The 17,958-nt window shown below is 44.6% G+C and overlaps 2 protein-coding genes across 3 annotated transcripts in view; one reads left to right on the plus strand and one right to left on the minus strand.

The window, feature by feature from the left end:
- Nucleotides 1–9,532: 9,532 nt before the first annotated feature.
- Nucleotides 9,533–14,651, minus strand: RPS9 (ribosomal protein S9). The gene is made up of 4 exons (XM_056541938.1): nucleotides 14,535–14,651; nucleotides 14,331–14,453; nucleotides 12,485–12,671; nucleotides 9,533–9,786 (listed from the first exon to the last, which is right to left on the minus strand). Exons 1-4 carry the CDS (start codon nucleotides 14,629–14,631, stop codon nucleotides 9,609–9,611), a joined length of 585 nt encoding a protein of 194 aa, XP_056397913.1. The 5' UTR covers nucleotides 14,632–14,651; the 3' UTR covers nucleotides 9,533–9,608.
- A 2,799-nt stretch (nucleotides 14,652–17,450) lies between these two features.
- The window catches only part of MBOAT7 (membrane bound O-acyltransferase domain containing 7), a 71,735-nt gene continuing 71,227 nt past the window's right edge, over nucleotides 17,451–17,958 (plus strand). The window contains exon 1 of one of the 2 annotated variants that reach the window (XM_056541936.1): nucleotides 17,451–17,603. The gene's annotated coding sequence lies outside the window, so the exon portion shown is untranslated. The remainder of the gene's footprint in view (nucleotides 17,604–17,958) is intronic. The other variant, XM_056541935.1, reaches the window with a different exon arrangement.

Consider the following 17,958-nt stretch of genomic DNA (forward strand, 5'->3'; position numbering starts at 1 on the left):
CTTCCAAGTTACAGAAATAGTATAGATTGCTGTGCTACACTGTGTCTATAACCTTTATTCCCTTCTATGGGAGTTATGAAACAATGGCTATCTCTGCCCATTGCATCCAGGAAGGAAGGGGTCTGGGACAGTGTTATAGAGATTGGTGTGGGTCCCAAATGGTATGGTCTTAATGCTGCGACCCTTATCAATCAGCAGAACAAGCGGGGAGAAGCACGTGGTAGCACGCATTACTCCTCGACTTGCAGTGTTCCCCATCCAGCTTCTTTGGATCACTGCATGCCAGGGGGTGGAGTGTGACAGGTACACTTTAAGAGTCATAAAAGTAAGAAAATTGTGTAGCTCACCTATGATATGAGATATAGTACTCGAGGTTAACGGTGTTGCCTTCACCCTAAAAGGCCTAAAGCTATGTAGTATTGTAGATATGTAATTACCAGTCCTCTAAAGTACTAAAAGTAATGAAAAATAGAGAAAAAGATGATGATGTAAGTATAAATGTTTAATATATGTAATCTGCCTTCACCTCAGCAGGGCCCTTGCATAAGGTGAACGGCAATTTGATAACACTTTGTAAAATTGTGTCGTTAAAATAATATATAGAAAATATAAAAGGATATATATATAAAAAATATGCTAGTTGCACTTAATCCGTTGGTGATATAGTTCGGATATGTAAGACTTGTAATTGCCCGTAGGTGATATAGGTGCACTTATAACATTTAGATTATTTGCAGAAATAATTGCAAAAACAGTTCTTTGACTTGTATGAATAAGTCTTAGTATTGGAAGAGCGCTGTATTGGTTATCGGTGCACAGCACCACTCACCACCCGCAGGATACACTTGTGTTCGGGGCTAGTGTGGCTGTCACGGCTTGGTCCTGCGCTGTCAGCGGCCGCGTCCTGAGTTGTAGTGGGTGCCCGTCTGTGTTGGGGGTGAGTGGCACTCCGGCAGTCTGTGGGTCCCAAACTGGCACGGCAGGCGTCCGGCCTTTAGTAGTTATGTCCGGGGCTCACGCAGAGAAGCCGGGGCTGTGGATGGTGGATGCAGCTGGATCGGAGAAGGCGTTCCTCGTGTCTGACCTAGGCGCTATGCGCGCGCGTGTTGCGGTGGTCTCCAAACGAGGGGCATCCAAACTGCTGGATGCCCCTCGTTTGGAGACCACCGCAACACGCGCGCGCATAGCGCCTAGGTCAGACACGAGGAACGCCTTCTCCGATCCAGCTGCATCCACCATCCACAGCCCCGGCTTCTCTGCGTGAGCCCCGGACATAACTACTAAAGACCGGACGCCTGCCGTGCCAGTTTGGGACCCACAGACTGCCGGAGTGCCACTCACCCCCAACACAGACGGGCACCCACTACAACTCAGGACGCGGCCGCTGACAGCGCAGGACCAAGCCGTGACAGCCACACTAGCCCCGAACACAAGTGTATCCTGCGGGTGGTGAGTGGTGCTGTGCACCGATAACCAATACAGCGCTCTTCCAATACTAAGACTTATTCATACAAGTCAAAGAACTGTTTTTGCAATTATTTCTGCAAATAATCTAAATGTTATAAGTGCACCTATATCACCTACGGACAATTACAAGTCTTACATATCCGAACTATATCACCAACGGATTAAGTGCAACTAGCATATTTTTTATATATATATCCTTTTATATTTTCTATATATTATTTTAACGACACAATTTTACAAAGTGTTATCAAATTGCCGTTCACCTTATGCAAGGGCCCTGCTGAGGTGAAGGCAGATTACATATATTAAACATTTATACTTACATCATCATCTTTTTCTCTATTTTTCATTACTTTTAGTACTTTAGAGGACTGGTAATTACATATCTACAATACTACACTTTAAGAGTCAGTTGACATGTCCTTATTTTTGCTACAGATTTGCAGCAGCAAGGTTTGCTGCCCATTGACAGCAAAATCTGCTGCAGCAAAGATAAGGACATGTGAACTGACCCTAAAGAAGTACAGTGATCCCTCGACTTACAATGGCCTCAAGTTTCACTTGTTTCAACATACAATTGGGGGGGGGGATATTCAAAGACTTAGGGCTATTAGGGCTTAAGTTATTAGGACTCTTTATTTTGCGCCTCAAAGAGTGTTAACTGCGCTTCATTTTCAGAAGTGTGTTTGGTCTTTTGAAAATTTGGGGCGAATAGCATATCATTTAATACTAGGTATAGTTGGTATTAGCTGCAACACTTTGTTTGCCAGAAAATGATGCTAAACATTTCAAAATAGTGTGCTAATGGCACAAAAACCCTAACCACGCCCCCTTTTAAAAAATTAGCTAACAGGGCGCAGAGTCAGGTGCAGCAAATGTGGCACAGCTAAAGCAAAGTGGCTCTAAATTATTTGAATATCCCCCCAGTGGTCTTTACTGGCTATTGTTACTTGAAGCCATACTTAAAGGGGTACTCAGCTGCTCAGCGTTTGGAACAAACAGTTTCGTAAGCTGGAGTGGGCGCCGGGAGCTTGTGATGTCAAAGCCCCGCCCCTCATGATGTCACGCCCCGCCCCCTCAATGCAAGTTTATGGGAAGGGCATGACAACTGTCACGCCCCCTCCCATAGACTTGCATAGAGGGGGAGGGGACATGATGTCATGAGGGGGCGTGGCTATGATGTAACGAGCTCCCGGCGCCAGCTCCAGCTTTTGGAACAGTTTGCTTTACTTGACTATGCTACAGGGGCTGTAAAGTTAGTGTAGTTCCTAATATAGTGTCTGTACCTGTGTGTGACGGTTTTCTCACAATTCTTATGTGATTATCGCCCCAATATTTATTTTTAACAGCATAAAAATGTACTCAGGTCTCAGGATTTCCCAGGTTGCAGTGCATCGAGACCTTACATCACCAGTCAGGTGATCAGAGGGAGTCTGTCCTGCTTCAATGGGTGGAGGGACCGCTGGGTTGGAGAAAGTTCATTTAGCAACAGCTGTAGGCACCCTGATTAAGAAACACTGGTGTATTGCACTGAAGGGATCACATGTGTGTTTTAATGTGTGGGGTGGCTGATGTGTGGGAGGGAGGAAAGTGACCTCATACTTAAAATGTATCGAACTATGGGATGTGTCATTTAGAGAACGAAATTCAACAGGAAATACCCAGTTCTGGCAGGTACATACTCCTAAAATCACCTTATGGTGGATAACCCCTTTAAGTGTCACGCTCTATAACACACATCTGACAAGCTGTAACAACGTAGAACAACTTAAAAGTTACAAGACTTAAAAGATTGTTCTGTTTAAAAAGTATGTCATGTAACCTGTTTGTCCTACTGTCTGTGCAAGCGCAGTGCTCAAGGATGATAAAGTCATACTTGTCATATAGAACTGCATGAATACTCCGCCAACTGGGCCTTAGATGAAGCTTTCATGGAAGAAAAGGCAGCAGTGACACCTACAGGTTACACCCGAAAAGAAGAAAAAGGAATTCAATTCACAGATCTCATGTATAAAATAAATTCTTTGAAAGACTACAGGGGGAAATACCGTATATACTCCAGTATAAGCCAACCCGAATATAAGCCGGGGCCCCTAATTTCACCCCAAAAACCCAGGAAAAGTTATTGACTCAACTATAAGCCTAAGGTGGGAAATACATCATCCAGACCACCGTCATCATCCAGACCCCTATCATCATCACCCTGTCATCATCACCGCCTGTCAATCCCTTCAATCAGTGGTCTTCAACCTGCAGACCTCCAGATGTTTCAAAACTACAACTCCCAGCATGCCCGGACAGCCATCGGCATGCTGGGAGTTGTAGTTTTGAAACATATGGAGGTCCGCAGGTTGAAGACCACTGCCGGACCTTTGTCATCATCCAGACCCCCCCCCCCCCCCTTTAGTTTTCTACTCACCTCCCCTCCGTGGGAAGTAAGGGTGAGCTGGTCCGGGCCATATATGCTGCAGGGACCGTCCGGTGGGGAGGGTTGGTCATTCCGGGCCGGCCCTCTTCTCCGCTCCAGGCACGACCCCGGACTAGTGACGTTGCCTTGATTACGACGCACAGGGACATTCATGCGCAGGGACGTCCCTGTGCATCGTCATCAAGGCAACGTCACTAGTCCGGGGTTGGGCCCGGAGCGGAGAAGACGGCCTCCTGGTGAAGATGGACAGCACGGAACGACTAACCCTCCCCACCGGACGGTCCCTGCAGCATAGATGGCCCGGACCAGCTCACCTGTCCTGCTGCTGGGAGTTGTAGTTTTGCAACATCTGGAGGTCCGCAGGTTGAAGATCACTGAAAGGGATTGACAGGCGGAGAGTTCACTCGAGTATAAGCCGAGGGGGGCATTTTCAGCACGAAAAATCGTGCTGAAAAACTCTACTTATACTCGGGTATACACGGTATTCCCAGAGCTGCTCTCCACCTGCAGTGATACATCTCTCCCTATGTTTGTGTGGGCAGAGAGGCATTTCAGAGTAAATGATAGTAGTCAGACACTATTCACTGCTCTTGTTTCATGCTGCCTGTAGTTTGGGCAGCATAAAACAGGTGACAAATTATCCAAAAATTCAGTAGGAAACTTCTACAGCTAGGCCATGTTCACATGGAGGACAATTCCGCATAAATTCCGTTCAGCAAAGCCCCATGGGATTTCAGCACGTAATTAGACTGCAGAATCCCATTGAAATCAATGGCCAGTACATTTCACCAGAATTTCCGGCAGAATTCTTGCGTAGAATTCTACATACTTCAAAATATCTGACATTATTTTTGCTGAAAATAACTACTGTGATGCAATAAGAAAGATGTGACCATATAGTCACTGTGGGGAATAAATAAAGTGTAAAAGGTGGATGGTGAAAACGGAATGATTTAATCTTTTTCACAATTCAGATCATTAAAACGCTGGTTCCCCTAATCGGAAACAAGGAATCTGTTTGTTTAAAATTCACAGCAGTGAATTTCTGTGAACGTTTTTCAATTTTGCTAATTTGGCTGTGCACCTGCCCCACTTTGAGATCTGCATAAATTTGACCTGCATGTCCTAAAAAGTGGCAGATGTTTAAAAATTTTAGGTTGTTCAACAGGCAATGCAAGGTTTTTTTGATGTTAGTAGAGATGAGGGAACTTACAGTAAATTTGATTCGTCACAAACTTCTTGGCTCGGCAGTTGATGACTTATCCTGCATAAATTAGTTCAGCTTTCAGGGGCTCCGGTGGGCTGGAAAAGGTAGATACATTCCTAGGAAAGAGTCTCCTAGGACTGTATCCACCTTTTCCAGCCCACGGGAGCACCTGAAAGCTGAACTCATTTATGCAGGATAAGTCTTCAACTGCCGAGCCGAGAAGTTCGTGACGAATCGAATTTACTGTAAGTTCGCTCATCTCTAGATGTTAGCATTAGCAAAACATGCACCAAAAAACTCAAATATATTCATGCCCTGAAAAAAGTTCATGCATGAATCTATCCCCATTTCTGCAACAAGTCAAAAACTTTCAAATTATATTGTGAAAATGCAATTCTCCCTAAAGGGATAGTCCCATCTGCCCTGTTCAGCTCTCTCCTCTGTGCCATTTTTTCTTAACCCCTTAAGGACCAAGCCCATTTTCACCTTAAGGACCAGAGCATTTTTTGCAAATCTGACCACTTTCACTTTAAAGGGGTACTCCGGTGCTCAGACATCTTATCCCCTATCCAAAGGATGCCGGGAAGCTTTTACTGTCAATTTAAATACGCAATCAACTTTAACTCTTTAGATGCGGCAATCAATGCCGGAAATCAGCCCGATCAGCGATGTCCGGCATTAGCCACGGGTCCTGAGGTATGATGCGTGCTCACCTGCTGAGCGCATGTCATACCTCAGGAGCCGTTTATGGACGTTTATAAACGTCCATATGCAGCAAGGGGTTAATGCATCCTGATCACAAAACATACAAGCACACTTAATGAGTTAAACTTCATACAAGCTGGTCCCTTCTGCAGCTGGCATAATTGGGTTGAGCTGGTTCTTTGGACTTTTAGATTGAGCAATTTTAACCTCTTAAGGACGCAGCTAATTTTTTACCTTAAAGGGGTTCTCCGGTGCTTAGACATCTTATCCCCTATACAAAGCATAGGGGATAAGATGCCTGACCGCGGGAATCCCGCCGTTGGGTTTCCCCGAGATCTTGCACGCGCCACCCCGTTTGTAATCAGTCCCAGGAGCGTGTTCGCTCCGGGTCTGATTACCGGCGACCACAGGGCGGGCAGCGTGTGACATCACGCTCCGAACCTCAATGCAAGCCTACGGGAGGGGGCGTGATAGGCTTGCATTGAGGGGCTGAGCGTGACGTCACACGCCGCCCGCCCTGTGGTCGCCCGTAATCAGACCCGGAGCGAACATGCTCTGGGGACTGATTACAAACGGGGTGCCGCGTGCAAGATCACGGGGTCCCCAGCGGCAGGACTCCCGCGGTCAGTCATCTTATCCCCTATCCTTTGTGACAATCTGGGGGTTCAATGCAGGAATCTGGTCCCTAATACACCATAAACTTGCAAGTGTACCCTGAGGTACTCTCGCAAAGTTCATACATCTTCACGCCATACCGCGCCCGCTTGGTAGGGATGTATTGCCGGAAGCTGAGTCTCTACTTAAAGCTGAGTCTACTTAAAGCTGACTCCTCAATAGTGACCTCCCTTCCAGGGACATAGGCCTCCCAAAATTTGTCCCCGAAGTGATTGATGACCGGCCTGATTTTATACAGGCGGTCATACGCGGGATCAGTTCGGGGGGGACATGCCGCATTATCAGCATAATGCAAACACTTCCAAATGGCCTCGAACCGGGGACAGGTCATGGCCATACTGTAGAGCGGGGTCTGGTAGAGGACGTCCCCACTCCAATATTGCCGGACACTTTGTTTCTTGACCAGGCCCATATGCAGCACGAGGCCCCAAAATGTCCTCATTTTGGCTGCATCGACTGGGAACCAGCCATTGGGCCTAGCTAAGAGTGATCATATGGATTTTTAGGTGCAAAATTGAAAGTGATTTTTAGGCGATTAGGAAAAAAAAAATGGATAAACACTGCATCCTTAAGGGGTTAAGAGAATTAAAACGTCAAATATTGACAACGTTAGGTCACTGGTTAAGCTAGTTTGATAATCATTTTCCAATACCCCAAGCTTCCCGATTTCTCTCTAGGCAACTAGCACCCTGGCATGTACCGACAAGAGCTCAAAGCAGTCTACAGATTAGGTCCAGCTCATTTTGCAGAAGGAAGTTGCAACAATGCTTCGGACAGCTGTTTTGCAACTGCTGGAGGCACACTGGTAAACACTGCTGAAAGGACACTTCCTCATTCTGACAATTTACACCAGAACATGCAGCCAAAAAAATAAAAACCCTTCCTTTTTAGACAGTTCGCAAAGAGACTAGTGGCCAGTGGAAGTAACTGCACACAATAGCCCATGATAGAGTGGACACGGGCATTCTAACGTAATTCATGGTTAGAATGATGAACTGTCACTGCCTCAAAACTGGGCTGCAGAAACCTATCAGGATCCCATTTTAATTGGGCCATGCTGCATTCTGCAACACAGCCAGAACATAAAGGCAAAGTAGTTCTACACTGGTGCTGCATCCCCCTCAGGATCTGTGAGGGGTTACACAAGTCAGACACCAAACAGAAATAATTGCTAGAGATGAGTGAAGTTAGTGATTTGATTCGTCACAAACGTCTCGGCGGTTCCTGACTTTATCCTGCATAAATTAGTTCAGCTTTCAGGTGCTCCGATGGGCTGGAAAAGGTGGATACAGTCCTAGGAGAGAGTCTCCAGCCCACCAGAAAGCTGAACTCATTTATGCAGGATAAAGTCATCAACTGCCGAGCCAAGAAGTTTGTGACTAGAGATGAGCGAACTTACAGTAAATTCGATTCGTCACAAACTTCAGCTCAGCAGTGGATGACTTTTGCATAAAGGAGTTCAGCTTTCAGGTGCTCTGGAAATTCTCCTAGGACTGTATCCACCTTTTCCAGCCCACCGGAGCACCTGAAAGCTGAACTAATTTATGCAAGACAAGTGATCCACTGCTGAGCCAAGAAGTTTGTGACGAATCGAGTTTACTGTAAGTTCGCTCATCTCTATTTGTGACAAATCAAATTACTGTAAGTTTGCTCATCTCTTTTACTATTCATACCTTTTGCCAATATTGTTGGTGTAACCATGTTTCAGTAATCAGGTTGGGTTCAGTCCTCCAACATGACACATTCAGGAATCCAATGTCTACCAACCCTGCATGTCAGTTTCTCTTTAAAGGGGTTCTCCCTTGTTTACACAGTTTTTTTAATTCTGTTTGTGTTATGTGTGTATAAGTATGTTTATTTATGTGTGTTGTGATTATGTATATATGTATTTTCTTACCTTTTGTGAAGATCCAGAAGCTGGCCCCTTTTCTTCCAGTGCACCTCAGCCTCCGCCATGTTGTGTTCGGTAAGTGGGATGGCGGGGGGGTGTGTTCTTGCTTCTGTGCTTCCTATCTTCTGACGTCCGAGGCAAATCTTTTCTCCCCGTTTCTTCTGTGGCTCAGCGACGAATCTGCAACCTCTTCCGGCGCATGCGCAGGTAGTTTTTTTTTACCAATAAAGTTTTGTCTAATTGACAAACTGTCTGCGCTTGCACGAAGCTACGCTATTAGCATAGACCTAACGTATGCTACGCTGTTAGCGTAGCACTTGCTTACTCGCGCATGTGCAGACAATGTCAATTAGACAAAAACTTTATTGGTAAAAAAACAAACTGCATGCGCCGGAAGAGGTCGCAGATTCGTTGCTGAGCCACGGAAGAAACAGGAAGAAAAGATTCGCCTCGGACGTCAGAAGATGGGAAGGACAGAAGCAAGAACCCCCCCACCCCCGACATCCCACTTACCAAACACAACATGGCGGAGGCCGAGGTGCACTGCAAGCCACTGGAAGAAAAAGGGGCCAGCTTCCGGATGTTCACAAAGGGTAAGAAAATATATATACATAATCACAACACACAAAAAAAAAACAAAAAAAAAAAACACTTATACACAACACACAAACAAAAAAACTGTATTAACAAGGGAGAACCCCTTTAATAAATATTAAAGTAGTGGATAAGCTCAGTGTGTATGACTGCTGGTACCCCAGAGGGCACATTGGGGGGGAATCAAAACTTGGAGAGGAAAAAGTTGGAACGTTTCTTTTATAAAAATTTGCTGATTGGTTGCTATGGACAAACTAGTCAAATTTTCCTCTGCACATCCTAAGAAAACTTCACCAATGTTCAGGACACCAGAAAATAGAGCACTGGCTGCAACACAATTTTCCTTAGTTTTTCTAATTTTGGATGATCACAGCAGTCAGACTCCCACCGATCAGCTTGTTATCCCCTATCCCTATGGTCCTCCAGCTGTTGCACATTTAGAACTCACAGCATGCCTGGACAGTGCATGCTGGGAGTTGTACTTTTGCAACATCTGGAGGCCCTAAGTTTAGAGACCACTGCCCGATCCTTTGGATATGGGATGAAAATAAAATAAAGCACCAAGTAATGTTAAACAATAGTTTATTTTTACAAGTCTTCATTCCACTTCCCAGATGTTATTGAGAAGCCTCATTTACAGTTTAATCTTCCTCCTCATCATCTCCACCTCCGGCACCAGCTTGTCCCTTCTTGGCATTCTTTCTCTTGACACGGCCAGGACGTCCACCACCATATGGTGACCGCAGGGAGAAGTCAATGTGCTTTTGGGAATCCAAGCGCACAATGAATGATGGGATGTTAACCACTTGCTTGCGGACACTGAAAGAGAGACCCCAGTTATTTATATCATCCACTTATGGTGCCTGTAGGTGTAATGGATGTATATCATAGGCAATCTAATCCATGTTTGCTGTGCAGTAATTGAGCCAGTGAATGCGACAAGTTACTATGTACATCTATTCTACATTCAGCAAGAATGTGTCAGATTTAGGCTGGGGCTACACAAATTTTGGACACAGCGAGGGTCAAAGCCAAAAATCAACGTTAAAGGGGTACTCCCGTGGAAAATATTTTTTAAATCAACTGGTGCCAGAAAGTTAAACAGATTTGTAAATCACTTCTATTAAAAATCTTAATCCTTCCAGTACCTTTTAGGGGCTGTATACTAAAGAGAAAAAAAAAAAAAAAATTCATTTCCTGTGATGTCCTGACCAGTGCTCTCTGCTGTCCGTTTTAGGAACTGTCCAGAGCAGCATATGTTTGCTATGGGGATTTTCTCCTGATCTGGACAGTTCCTAAAATGAACAGCAGAGGTCAGCAGAGAGCACTGGTCAGGACATCACAGGAAATGCATTTCTTTTTTGTATTTCTCTGTAGTATACTGCCCCTAAAAAGTCCTGGAGGATTAAGATTTTTTAATAGAAGTAATTTACAAATCTTTTTAAAGGAGTTCACCAACTGAAATCTTATCCCCACTGTGCCCGGGCTGTAAAATTACAGATAAATTCTCACTTACCTGCTTACGATCCCCCGTTGTTTCGATATTTCCGCCCGTGCTCCGGTCCCCGTCAGCTTCTCTTCCGGCGGGTCGGTGACTTCACTCTGCGCTCAGCCTATCAGCGGCCGTGACGGGACATTGCTGCGGCCGCTGATAGGCTGAGCACAGAGTGAAGTCACCGACCCGCAGGAAGTGGAAGAGACCGGGACCGCAGATAATCGGAACAACGGCAGGTAAGTGAAAGTTTATTATGTATAGTTTTACAGCGGGGGTTAAAAGTTTTAGCTTAGAGGACTCCTTTAACTTTCTGGCACCAGTTGATAAAAAAATAAGTTTCCACGGGAGTACCCCTTTAAGTGAATGGAGACCCTGCAACACAAGTAGCTACAACAGCGTTTCCCCAACCAGAGTGCCTGCAGCTGTTGCAAAACTACAACTCCCAGTATGCCCGGACAAGTGGGAGTTGTACTTTTGCAACAGCTGGAGGCACCCTGGTTGGAAAACACTCAGCTACAACCTAACAGTTGCAAGAAAGTGTATCCCCAGCCTTAGGGTTTACTAGCTCTACCAGTGGGATCTATTCATTTTTCATATTTATGCAAAATGAATCACAAATACAGCTATGTCAATGCCATATTATGCTGTATTTACTGTGCATGGGATCATTTGCATATATGGGGTGTTTATTCAATTCTTGATCCGAATGCCTTTTATAAAAAATGAGGACTCTAAGGCCCCCAAACACCACTTTATTGTAGGATTACCTGTACTATAAGGAATGACCAACGCCAGCATTAACTCAGGGCACACATGTTCAAAAAAAAGACCCTTCACAAGGTATATGGCCGGAGCCAAAGTGACCTTGCCGAAATGATTGCTTCATGGCCAGTGTGTTGGAACCAGTTGACGCCACCGGTAAGTGCTAGCCGATCACAAGGTGTATGGCTAGAGCCAAAGTGACCTTGCCGAGAGTCTAGTCTCCATTTCACAGACTGTTTCATGTGCTAGACAAGACCAAAAGCATATACTTTATATAACAGACTGAACACTACTGGCAGACAATTTACTGCAGTCATCGCAAAGCTGGGAACAAACATGTTCTATAAACCTCCAATCATTGAACAAAACTGCTGTGGGGGGAAAAAAATATATAAAAAGTGACTTGACAGTATCTTATACAGTGGTCCCTCAAGTTACAATATTAATCGGTTCCAGGACGACCATTGTATGTTGAGACAATGACTATGGGAACCTGGTAATTGGTTATAAAGGCACAAAATTTTATCCAAAAATAGAAAAAAGGGAGGATTAAAGAAAAGAGATAATATAAAGCAAATCCTTACATATAAAAGTAAGAAAGATCTGTTGGGAGCTGTAAATCACTGTCTATGTCAGTGTTTTCCAAGCAGGGAGCCTCCAGCTGTTGCAAAACTACAACTCTCAGCATGCCCGGACAGCCAAAGGCTGTCCAGGCATGCTGGGAGTTGTAGTTTTGTAACAGCTGGGGGCACCCTGTTTGGGAAACACTGGTCTATGTAGAGGAAAGGAGCTTCTTCGGGGTCCTGTACAGTACAGTGTCCTAAAAAAGTAACATGGAGCCGCCCTCACCTGGTGTCCAAAGGAGCAGGTAACCCTGGTATAGGTAAAGTGTACAGAACATGTAATACCTCTGTACTGTAGTAGGCGCTACCAGACACCAGTCAGTGCATACACTTCAGTAATACAGGAGTTTTACCAGTGAATGCCCATTCTGATTGGTCAGTTCATTGACCTGTTTCACAGATCTGAACTGTCCGTAACATTGTATGTTGTGTTTGGTTTCAACTTACAATGGCCAAGACCATTGTATCTTGAAACTATTGTATATTGAGGCCATTGTAAGTTGAGGGAACACTGTACAGCACGAGAACAAGATAAAGCATGACACTTTGCTGCAAGTACAAAAGACACTGCAACCCTTCCAAAACTGAAAAATCACCACGTGGATAGGATGGATCTGCATGCAGACATCTGACTTACCGGATGTGCCTCTGTCTGATCAGCACACGGGCATGATGGATGGATTTGGCCAAACCCAACTTGAACACTTGGGTTTGAAGACGTCTTTCCAAGAAATCTTCGATTTTTAAGCCCAGAATGTAATCGAGCTTCATCTTTCCCTCATCCAATACACCAATACGCACCAGACGCCTAAGCAGGGCATTACCTAGAGGGGAAAAAATATAAAAATAAAATCCAGATATTGGTGCAGAACAAGCTAGTCTCATGCAGTCCAAAACCACCTGACTGAATAACCCCCCCCCCCCCTCTTTAACCAAGTTCTACCCAGGTTAGTCTATTACTAGTACTACAAAAAGGCATTGCTGAAGCATTTATAGACTCCTTAGTGTGTGGGCACATCCTAAAATCAGGTAATTCAGTGATCATGAGCATCTCACTTTTGATGGTGACAAGGTGCTAAACATGTTAAAGCACTCCTCTGGAAAAAAAAAAAAAGGTTTCCAGTACTTAGCTGCTGTATACTACAGCGAAAGTTCATTTCTTTTGAGCAAGTCCCCATAGCAAATCCACAGGTGTCAGCAGAGAGCACTGTGGTCAGACAGAATGGAAATTCAAAAAGAAATGAACCTCTGTAGTATACAGAAGCTGATAAGTACTGGAAGGATTAAGATAGTTTAATAGAAGTAATTTACAAATCTAACTTTCTGGCAACAGTTGATTTAACCCCTTAAAGGGTCTTTTCATTTTTTTGCACTTTTGTTTTTTCCCTGCACCTAAAAATCCATATGGCTTATTTTTTGGCATAACCAATTCTACTTTGTAATTACAGTCATTTTACCCAAAAATCTACAGCTAAACTGAAAAAAAAAAAGAGTTGTGCAACAAAATTGAAGAAAAAAAACGCCATTTTGTAACTTTTGGGGCTTCTGCGCAGTACATTTTCAGTAAAAATGACACCTAGTCTTTATTCTGTAGGTCCATACAATCAAAATGATACCCTACTTATAAATTTGATTTTGTATTACTTCTGGAAAAAATCATAGCTACATGCAGGAAAACTTATACGTTTAAAATAGTCATCTTCTGACCCCTATAACTTATTTCTTTTTCTGCGTTTCATGATTAAAAAAAGTGACCAAAAATATGCTATTTTGGACTTTGGAATTTTTTGCGGTTTAATTAACTATACATTTTTATAATTCAGACATTTATGCATGTGGCGATACCACATGTTTATTTTTATTTACTCTTTTTAAATGGGAAAAGGTCGGGGGGTATTCAAACTTCTTAGGGAAGGGGTTAAATGAATTTAATTCACTTTTGCAATGTTCTAGCTCCCCACACTGATCTTCTACATTAATCATTGTTATCCCATAGGATTACATTGATCAATGATTCTGCCGCTTGACTGCTGATGCCTGGATCTCAGGCACTGAGCAGTCATTCAGTGATCAGACAGGAGGAAGGTAGGGGCCCTCCTTGTGTGTTCCAGCTGTTCGGGACGCCACAATTTCTCAACAGCGATCCTGAACAGCCGACTGAGCTAGCCGGGATGTTTACTTTCACATTAGACACGGCAATCAACTTTGAACGCCGTGTCTAAAGGGTTAATAGCGCGTGGCACCACAATCAGTACTGTGCGCTATTAGCCACGGGTCCCGGCCATTGTTAGAGGCCGGGCCCGAGCCGCAATGACGCTGTGTCCCCGCGTTCTAGAAAGGGAGCGGACTCTGGGCGTACAGGTACACCCATAGTCCTTAAGAGGTAAAAATAGAATAAAAACTTCGGGTGGAGTACCCCTTTAAGTCTGCTGTAGGGATAGTTTCCTTTTAACACAATTCACACTTCTACATTTCAGACTTACCTTCAAACAAACGCTTGGGATCTTTCTCATCCAGGGTCAGCAGTTCTCTGGCAGCTTTGCGGATCTTGGCCAAAGTGAACTTAACCCTCCAGACCTCACGCTTGTTACGAAGACCATATTCACCTAAAGGAAGAAGATACAGCACATCACCACAATGGCCTGACTGACAGCTTTCCTAAAGAACGGGTGCTCCACATTACTTACCAATGAGTTTTAACTCCTGGTCCAACCGCGACTTCTCAAACGGACGTCGCGGGGTGACATAGGTCTTTCGACACACCCAGCTTCTGGCAACGGGCATTTTGCGCTATTTGCCTGTCAAAGACAAATCATATACATGTCATACAACACTGAGCAGCTCATGTTTAATGTAGCATGCAGGTTACAGACGCCCAAGCCTTCCAAATCACCTTAAAGGGTGAGGATTTAGTGCCTCAATACACATGGAGATAATCAGCGAGAGTTTGGAGGCCACTGCTCTGGAGTTGTGTTTATCTGTGTGTCTCAAGCTCTTGCACAACTACCAGCACACACTTACAGAAAGGCTGTTTTGCAACACCTAGAAGACTTAGTTTGGAGACCACAGCTCTAGAGCTGTATTTTAATGCCAATGTGCCTAAGTGACTTCTATTAAAATCTTTACCCTTCCAGTACTTATTAGCAGCTGTATGCTACAGAGGAAATTCTTGAATTTTTGTCTTGTCCACAGTGCTCTCTGCTGACACCTGATGCTCGTATCAGGAACTGTCTGGAGCAGGAAAAAATCCCCATTGCAAACTTATACTGCTCTGGACAGTTCCTGACATGGACAGAAGTGTCAGCAGAGAGCACTGTGGCATGCCCCTTTAAGCAAGCCTGCAAAGAAAGCTAATCAGGGCATGCTGGGAGTTGTAGTTTTTGTAAGAGCGGGTGGCACAATTTATACAGCCCATATCAATACTCCACATGCGCTTATTCTACAGCAGTGTTTCTGGGCACTGTGGGAGTTGTAGTTTTGCAACAGCTGGAGGCACCCTGGTTGGGAAACACTGTTCAGGTGCATTCACACCCCATTTTTTGCAATACAGTTCCCGCATATCTTTTCTATGTGAAAACCGTATGGAACCGTATAGAAAACCGTATGCATTGACTCTCCATTGAAAACCGTAAGCCAAAAGATGCATCAGGTTGTGTCTGTTATGGATACTGTACGGTTTTGTCAGTTTTTTCCCGTACCCAAAACCGTAGTCTACCACGGTTTTTGGTCCAGGTGAAAAACAAACCGTACACTTTTTAACATGGGAGTCAATGGGAACTGTATATGCGTACGGTTCCATCTGTTTTCTTTGACTTTGTACAGTTTTTTTCTTGGAATTTCAATCAAACAAGTGAAACTTTATTCATAAAGTGAAAAGTTAAAACCGTACACTTTCTTAGAAAAAAAACGATGCAACTGGACATCATTTCTTAAACCGTATACGGGTTGAAATTTGTACACGTTTTGATACAGTTTAGGGTGCATTCACCCCACATTTTCGCAGTACAGTTCCTGTATCAGGTTTTTGATGAAAAACCGATTCCTCAAAACCTGACTAAACTATCAAAACGTGTGTACAAATTTCAACCCGTACACAGTTAAAAACCATATACAGTTTGAAAAATGTCCGGTTGCATCCGGTTAAGGAAAACAAGTTTTTAACTTTTCACTCCATTTTGAATAAAGTCTCACTTGTTTGATTGAAATTCCAAGAAAAAAAAAAAACTGTGCAAAAACGTATGGTGAAAACCGGATGGAACCGTAAGCACACACAGTTCTGTACGGTTTCCATTGACTCCCATATTTAAAAAAGTGTACAGTAACCTCCGACATATGATCAAATAGACATACGATGGCCTCTCAGAGGACATACGATGCTGTCAGCATCGACATACGATGCTTTTTTAATGTCGGGGCCATCACATTAAGTGCTATCCGGCAGCGCAAAATGCTTAAGCTGCTGCCAGATAGCAGCTTAATGTTCCCCGTGTGGTGCGGTGAGTATTACTTACCCCTCCACAATGCTCCAGAGTGCCCTTCGGGTCCAGCGCTGGTCCTCCGGTGTCTCCTCGGCCCTGTCCGGTGACGTCAATACGCTGCTGCGCACGCCGTCCCGTCATCCAATAGGAACGGCGTACGCAGCTGCATAATGACGTCGCTACGATTACCCCGCTGCGGAAGACCGGAGAAGACAGCAGAGGACCGGCGAAGGCCAGGAGAGCCCCAGGGTCACCATCGGAAGAGGAGGGACGTGGTCCAGAGTGGCGGGGACAGGTGAGTACAGCTTCCTATACTTTACATTGCACGAATGATTCAACATACAATGATTCGGCAAACGATGGCTCATTTGGAACAAATAACCATCGTATGTTGAGGAACCACTGTATACAGTTTAATACAGTTTTTCCCCCAGACCAAAAACAGTGGTGGGGGGACTGACAAAACCGTACAGGATGTTAAACGGAGACAACCTGATGCATCTTTTGGCATACGGTTTTCAATAAAGAGTGAATGCATACGGTTTTCAATACGGTTCCGTACGGTTTTCACATTGAAAACGATTATGGGAACTGTATTGCAAAACGTGGTGTGGATGCACCCTTAGTCCGGTTTTCAGGAATCAGTTTTTCATGAAAAACCTGATATGGTAACTGTATTGCAAAAACGTGGTGTGAATGCAGCCCTCTACAGCATGGAAATGTTACACTAAACCGAGCACTGCACGTGTCTCCACAGACCAACCCCAAGTATTGTCCTATAAGCCTCCTCCCCGATCACTGAAGGCGGAGGAGATCACATCATAACGCGCCTGAAATATTCTCTCTAGTAATGTAGGGGGTTCGGCCGTGATCTACGACACATACAGGAGACTAGCTCCAAGATGGCGGATCAGTAGGAAAAACATGCGGGCGGCTCCGAGAAGACTAACACTGAACAGGGCCAGGAGCAGTGAGGGGGATAAATATGTCCAGTATAAGTGATCGTGGACGAAAGTAACCGCGGTCGGGCCGCATCAGAGAACAAGGCGCGAACTCCCTCCCAGAGGCCATGCTCACTTACCGGGCCGCCGCGAGGAAAAGGAGGGTACTGTCAGCCGCTCACAATTATATAGTGAGGCATAAACCACGCCCCTTTTACCCGTCATCCCGCTGTGTTAGTTCTGGTTTTGTACTTCCGTCGCTAGGCAGTGGGGGGCGTCCGCCATTTTCTTGGTTAGATTGAATAGAGTAGAAAAAAAAAAGTTCTACTGTACACAGGTGAGTATTACGAGTATTACTTACCCCTTGTGTGGTCAGTGTGGAGATTATAAAGGGGCATTTTTCTTATTAAAGGTTATCCTCTAGCCCAGTGTTTCCTAACCAGGATGCCGCCAGCTGTTGCAAAACTACAACTCCCAGCATGCCCGGACAGCCAAAGGCTGTCCGGGCATGCTGGGAGTTGTAGTTTTACATCAGCTATAGGCACCCTGATTGGGAAACACAGCTCTAGCCACAGTAAGAGGCATAATTAGAGAAGACAAGTGTTCTTTAAATGAGGGTATGCACACACTGCCCCCGTTAAAGGGGTATTCCTGTGGAAAACTTAATTTTTTTTTTTTTTTATCAACTGGTG

Source organism: Hyla sarda, chromosome 10, assembly GCF_029499605.1.
Source record: "Hyla sarda isolate aHylSar1 chromosome 10, aHylSar1.hap1, whole genome shotgun sequence".
Classification (NCBI taxonomy): Eukaryota; Metazoa; Chordata; class Amphibia; order Anura; family Hylidae; genus Hyla; species Hyla sarda.

Bases quoted from the DNA above. Each gene is read 5' to 3' on its own strand.
- RPS9 (XM_056541938.1), bottom strand. From the start codon at position 14,631: ATGCCCGTTGCCAGAAGCTGGGTGTGTCGAAAGACCTATGTCACCCCG. The intron at 12,672-14,330 runs GTAAGTCTGAAA...TTTCCCCTCTAG, and splicing joins TCCCAAGCGTTTGTTTGAAG to GTAATGCCCTGCTTAGGCGT. The intron at 9,787-12,484 runs GTAAGTCAGATG...TCTCTCTTTCAG, and splicing joins ATCAGACAGAGGCACATCCG to TGTCCGCAAGCAAGTGGTTA.